The following is a 6,836-nucleotide window of genomic DNA, read 5'->3' as shown; positions in this document are numbered from 1 at the left end:
TCTGATTAATAACTCATCGTTTCGATGCCGGTGTGTTATATCTGCTGTGTTCCATCCCAGATCTGTTGCCTTGTTCACTTCTGTCTTTGGTCTGTTAGATGGTAATCATTTTACAATAAAGGATCTATTTTAACTATTGGTCTTCATTTCCTCATCTTTCGCCCATGTCATCAGTTATGAAGCATGAATTACTGTCATTCAATAAATAATCCTCATATCTATCTTTGATCAACTTGTACTTTTGCCTTTTACCTCTACAGTGTTATGATGATTGATTGTATTACTGCATCAGTGGGAGAGAGAAAAATTGCAACCAAATATATCATGTTCAGCTAACTCACAAATGCCCCTAATACTAAGGAATATGTTCCAGTAACAAGGAAAAATGCATCATACTTATTAAGTTGAATGCATCAGACGTTATCTTAACATCAACCACAAATCTAAAGCTTATTAGGAATCACCTAAGATCCAGAGATTGTTTGAATGTATATCTATAGGAAACTCAAAATAGTTTTACCAATATATTCGATGATGGGTGTATTTTATATAAGGAAGCTGCCTATCTGTCAAATTTTACCAAAAAAAATAGAATAACCATTACGATTTTTAATTGTGATACTCTGTAAACATCCAGAGATATTTGAAACAGTTCACTGCAGAATAAAGAGGTAAAACTACAGTTTGTGGTATGTTTATTATAATAATGCAGCCCATAATTTGAGGCATTGCTTTAAATAACACTTTTCCATAATGTTAGTAACCTGGAAAGTGGGGCTGTGGTAGACGGGCAGTGTATCATCGGTGCAGCAGTGAATTAATCAATGCTTCTAAATTTTGTAAACACTGTCAGGTGTTCATTCTGTGGTGCTGTTACCTGGCACCAGGCTTTGTCTGATATTGTGACAACCTCCCTGTCATCCGAGTGAGAAATTCCACAGGCTGATGGGCACTAATTAGAAAAGACCAGGAAAAGGACCATACCATGTGCACAAGGGCACCACATTAAAACAGAACTGTGTAACACAAGGATCTTTCATACTTTCCAGAGGAATGTTTTTCGTGTATCTGTATAAAAAACAAAAATAAAAATTCATTGTGAAGTGAGGAAGATGTTTTTGCACTGGGCACTTCAGCACTTTCTGCACTGGTTCAGCGAAATGGTTAATACCAGATCACCATAAAAACACAAAGTAGCGTTAGACCCTAAAAATTCCACACCTCTTGATTCGTTCATCTTCTGTAACCACACTATACCAATCAGGGTTGCGGTAGGTGTGCAGCCCACCTGGAATTGTAGGGCACGAGGCAGGAGCAAGTGTTATTGGACAGTGCGTGGAAAGTAGAGCACCCAAAGGAAACCCATGTAGACCCAGGGAGAATGACACCCCTTATTTTAAGTTAATTTAGGCACTTTAAAGCAACACTTGGTAGAATTTGGTATTTTTGCTCTCCTACATTTGAAGAATGTAATTAAAAGCACTGTCCTGAAATCGAGCAGGTGGTGATGCTGTCCTACCTGCCTCCAAAACACAGTGCATTTTCTGCAGTGGTCAGCCTAGAGTAGCAATGATGGAGGCTCTGTTCTCCCTATTCCAGGTCACTGAAGCATTACAATGCTTTTGATGGTTAAAATGCTACCTAGTCCTGCTTTAATGAACGCCTATTGCCATTTCATTTGTGCACACATTTTGGAGATATAGTGTGGTGATATATATAAAAAAACATTACAAAGTTAATGCACTTTTGTTATTCTCTTTGGTATAGAAGTGGCAGCGCTTGAATAAGACTGGATGGAAAATTGAATAAAATTCTCATAAAAACAGGTCAGGGCCGTTCTGCAGGGCCGTTCACGTTCAACACACCGTGTACAAATATAATGGTGATAATGGAAGCCGGTGGTCTACCTAGTGATTAGTGAAGGCACTTTTTACAGTAGATGCTTCAAGATGTTCCTTCCAAAAAAACTATTACTCGCCATTGGCAAGAACTGCCTCATCAACCTGGTTATCCATGATTTTAATGGTTCTCTCTGCATTGTCCATGTTCCTTATGAGAGTCTCAAGCCGCCGCTTGATTTTCTTCTGGTCTTCAAGCGCACAGCTGATCACCACACTCTGAAATTTCTGGTCAATGGGCACGGGGGGCGCATCAGTGACACAGGCAGCATGCAGGGCCTGCAGCTTCTTTTTCGCCCCCTCCATATTGTCCAGCACTTTAGCAGCGATCTCGTCAATAATGGCCTTGGCTTTCCTCAGAGCATCTTCCTGCTGGGCGTTCCGGATCGTGTCCACGTTGACGTGCACCGTCAGAGTCCTGTTCATTAGTCTGTTGGCAGTTAGAGAGAGCTCTTCTCTTTCTCCTGGGGAGGGAGGACAGTGTGATTCATTTCTGTGGTAATCATATTACTAAATACACACGGCTTTCACACTCAGGGCCTTACCGTCACATATGGATCGCATTTCCTGGCTGTTCTGAATGGACTGGATCATTTCTAACAAGCTTTCTCTTTCTTGCTCCATTGCTGTGGCTGCCTCCCTGAAGGCCTCCACCCTGTAATAAGATCCATGATTTTAGTTTTGTGAATCTCTGACTCACCACAGATCATTCTGAATGACATAAGACATTAACATCCGATGGCCTCACATGTTTTATTTGGAAACAAGGTCCACCAAAGCTATTTCAACAAAAACGGTTACTGGATCAGATAATGATCACAAGTGGGTTACAGGCATTGTCTAAAACATGGCAAAATATCTTTTTCTTAGAGAAGAAATTTCACCGAATTTTCAACATTTTTGCATAACTATCTTTAAGAAATCCACTTGGTGGTTCATTGTGAAGAAATGTATCACTTCTTTGCAAAGTTGATGACAATGTCAGTTACGAATCAGTAACCATTTTATCAACCCTTCAAAATGACCTTTACTACCTCCATTACCATTCAAGCTAAGCTAATATATATATATATGTGCAATGTTGACCATGGTAAAAGATTAGCAAAAAGCCTACACTTGCTTTGCTGACTATTTGGCCACATAACAACCTGCTTGAACCTCTGCACACTGCAGGTCCCAGCCAACACACCCTAGGCCTGTCAAAATAATTACATTATCCACTTACTGCACAAAATATGGACATTTCCACAATATTTTTGGCTGACTGTAATACTGTACATTTACCTGTGCATTTGTTTACATAATTTATGTCAATAAATATTTTAGCCAGTTGCTTGATCTGTTCTGGTCTCTGGGCCTCTCTTCTTGAGCAGTTATGCAGGTTTGTTTGAACATAGTGGTTTTATTTTATGTATGTTTTATTTACTTAGGTTATTATGAAATATTTATATAAGTATTTGTAATGTCTGAATATCCTTAATAACTGATCTTTGCTTTAGAAAAATATGTAACTGTATTACTATGCTATCATATTATCATAATATCAGTGGCATAAAATGGTCATAAAATGACAATAATATTGTATTTTGCAGCTATATCTGAAGCAATATTTAGAGCCACAAAAAATAGCTATTGTGACAGGCCTAACAGACTCATGTAGATAACCCAGGATGCGTTGTCCACTGGTTAAAACTAATGCCCTCAATGGGTAGTTTTGTGACCAGAATGGGTTAAACATGAGGCGAATATGGGCAGCCCTGAAAACACAATATCTGCTCTAGTGGGCCCTCATATATGTTCATTCATTCAGTCTGTAACCGCTTTTCCAGTTCAGGGTCTTGGTGGGTCCAGAGCCTACCCAGAATCACTGGGCGCAAGGCAGGAACACACCCTGGAGGGGGCGCAAGTCCTTCACAAGGCGACACACACCCTCCCTCATATATGCTTCCTATGCTACGCACATTTATCTGATAGGCAGCCACAACAATTCCCCATTTTTACTAATCCACCCAGAGCCATGTTGTACTCATGTGGGCTGCACTACGTTTTGTGGTATATTTTAAAGTGATGCTATGCTTTAAGCCAAAATTAATTCACAAACTTGCTTCACTGACCTGTAATAGGGGGAGCAAAACTTGTGTTGTTGCTACTCCAGGCTCAGGACAGCAGAAACTGCACTATGTAACATTTGAGGACAGCAGGAAACCACCTCCCCTTTCATTGAAAGACAGTGCTGTAAAATTTAATTACATTCAGCAACTCTAGGGGTAGCCCAGGGGCAAAAATATCTAATCTTTTCTACTACTAGTCCTTTAAGCATTTCATGTTGTAACTTTCTGTGAGGTGGCTTTTAAAGACTCAACTCTTCAGACATGGTTTCTGTCACTACACGTGAAAAAATATGACTTTGGATGTATGTTTTCCTGTAGAAGGCAGCATTTCATTGTAAACCAAAAAGAAAAAAACAAAACAAAAACGGTGGAATTTATCTTAAAATGTTTTAATGTTTTAATGCACACTACCAAGCACTCAGCTCTTGGTTTAGTCAGCCGTTTACTGGTCAGAAAACTTACAAGAAACAACATTTTCTATCTAATGTAGACAGAAACGGAGTCTAAAAACTTCAAATTTCCGACTGTTATTCATTTACAACAGAGCCGGGGCACCTTGCGCTGCGACTTGTATTTTTAGCCCTCACTTCGAGGAGCTACATTTCAGCAGCTGTTGTTCTGCTAAGTCCCGAGTCAACAACACAGAGCTGCTCTTTTCCACACTAACACTGTAGTGATAACACAACAGCTCTCACTCAGTACAGAATTCATTTGAGTGATAAATGTGGGCTAAATATACAGTAGCCCCCATATAATTACAAATGATATGTTTTTCCGAGAAAGAACCCACCTCATTTCCATATCGTCCAGGCTCTCCAGGAGGCGGGTGGAGCGGTCCGCCATGGACATGGTTCTGCTGAACCGGCCCGCTTTACTCTCGTTCATCTTCGCGCTGATTTTCGCCTGGGCCATGGCGACGGCTCGACTTTATGTGTTCAAATTCTGGAGTTGGGGCGGTTTAAACTCTCTCAGTCTTCTCCAGCTCTTTCTAGCGGTTTCTCTGACGGACAGCGCCCCTGAGGAAACATCTCCAAACATGGAATGGAACCTCCCCGGGGCAAATACGGCTGCCCTCAGGGCAATAACGGAAAGTGTTGGGGGGGGGATTTTAAGCAGGATTCACCCCAAAGGAACAAAACAGATGTTAGTCTACAGAACTAACTCACCTTAAAAATAATACTAAAAAACTCCCTTTAAAAATAAACATTACAGCCTTATTGTCTTGGTCCTGTCACTGAAGATTAAACATTTCCTTTAATGTACACATTTCAACAAACACACACAGTAGTAGACATTTCTTTCAGTAAGACCCCCTCCAGTGAAAACTCAAGTGTTTAACCTTGTTCCCATGTCAGTGTGGTGCTGTTTAAACGTAGCTTAAAGGAGCAGTCTGTAATATTGACACCAAGCGTGTAAAATCAGAACCAGAATCAGAATCAGTTTCAAAACGGAGGAGAGATCTGACGGACTCCTCCCCAGACGCGAAGCTCGAGCAGGTTGATAATTTGAGGGAAACTGAATGAAAAAGCAAGAGACGGGTTTAAAAACTCGGGCTATAATATTTAAGAATGTGCCATAATCAACAAATTTACACAGAAAAGTGTTCATAATGTCACTTAAACATCTATCAAAAAAGTGAACATGCAGATGCTATTTCCCTTCAATTTACAAGCCTTTACTCTCCAAATCCACCTGAAATATTTTGACTAGACAAGGCTAGTGTTACTTATAGATTTTCCCTTCCACCATAAATGTCATGTAGGAGGCAGATGTTATCCACAATTTTCGTAGTCAAACATTTTGTTCCACCTTACATGTCCGTTTACGAGTCTTATTGGCGTTATTCGCCAGGTTCTTGAATTCTCTGTTCCACCTTAAAAGCTGAAGCTACAGCTATGGCTTTTATAACTTTTTGAAGCAATCGTTATTCCACTTTGTCCAACTTCATCCATTTTTATTGAATACATATTTCCACCTTAAACAGCTATGCGAAGCTAAAGCTAGCGCTAGGTTATATAAACAAAACTCGTGTTGAAACACTTATTACACTTCCCATTTTATCCATTTAAAACACACCACCATCATGTCATACATCATGTCAGTAATGCATCTACCTACTAGTAAAAAGCTTATATTTGCTGTGTACTACCAAGCTTGATTTCTCTGTTCCACCTTAAATAGGTGAATATGCAAGGCTTTTCAAATACAATTACCACACACATACCACAGAGAAACACACATGAACCTGCATCAGTTTCTTTAAACTTTTCAATCATGTTGTTAATTCACCTTCTTCAGATAAAACACACAAAACACAGTTCAAACGTCACTATGCCTCACAACCTATGGTGTTTAATCCCTTTAATCTATTCACAGGCGTCTGCACTTCTATATTTTTTTTCAGAAATGATTTGTTGTTACCTGTTCAGGAGAAAATTAGCCACCTCTGGCTCTGTTCTGTAGTGTTGCTGCTTGTAAACTGCCTCCACTTCTCAAACACAAGGCCAATATTTCCTCACATTTTACTGCCTCTCTGGTCACAGAGATTTTAAGAAGGGCAAGAAGGGTGGTAAAATATTACATAACATTAACTCTGTTCACTTGGTCATTTCATGGCTGCAAGACACTGTTTGTAGACCTGGCCACACATTGGACTGTAAAATGATTGGACAGAGGGCGAGATCTATGAGCTCCGGTCTGGACTGGACACTTTTTTATACTGCTTCAGCAATGCTTAGAGGCAGCAGTGTTTTAGCGTTGATGATTCCCTTAATCTATAATTACACACCCTGGACATTTTATGACTAAGTACATTATATATTCTACA

The 6,836-nt window shown here is 39.8% G+C and overlaps 1 protein-coding gene across 1 annotated transcript; it reads right to left on the bottom strand.

Annotated features, from left to right (window-relative positions):
• Positions 1-220: 220 nt before the first annotated feature.
• bag2 (BCL2 associated athanogene 2) lies at positions 221-5,377 on the bottom strand. Its single transcript, XM_066678813.1, has 3 exons — positions 4,800-5,377; positions 2,444-2,553; positions 221-2,362 (listed from the first exon to the last, which is right to left on the bottom strand). The coding sequence occupies exons 1-3, from the start codon at positions 4,919-4,921 to the stop codon at positions 1,971-1,973; spliced, it is 624 nt and encodes a 207-aa protein (XP_066534910.1). The 5' UTR covers positions 4,922-5,377; the 3' UTR covers positions 221-1,970.
• Positions 5,378-6,836: the final 1,459 nt, after the last annotated feature.

This window comes from Hoplias malabaricus, chromosome 8 (genome assembly GCF_029633855.1).
Source record: "Hoplias malabaricus isolate fHopMal1 chromosome 8, fHopMal1.hap1, whole genome shotgun sequence".
Taxonomy (NCBI): Eukaryota; Metazoa; Chordata; class Actinopteri; order Characiformes; family Erythrinidae; genus Hoplias; species Hoplias malabaricus.
Note: the sequence above shows the minus strand (reverse complement) of the source record. Positions and strands in the feature narration are given on the sequence as shown.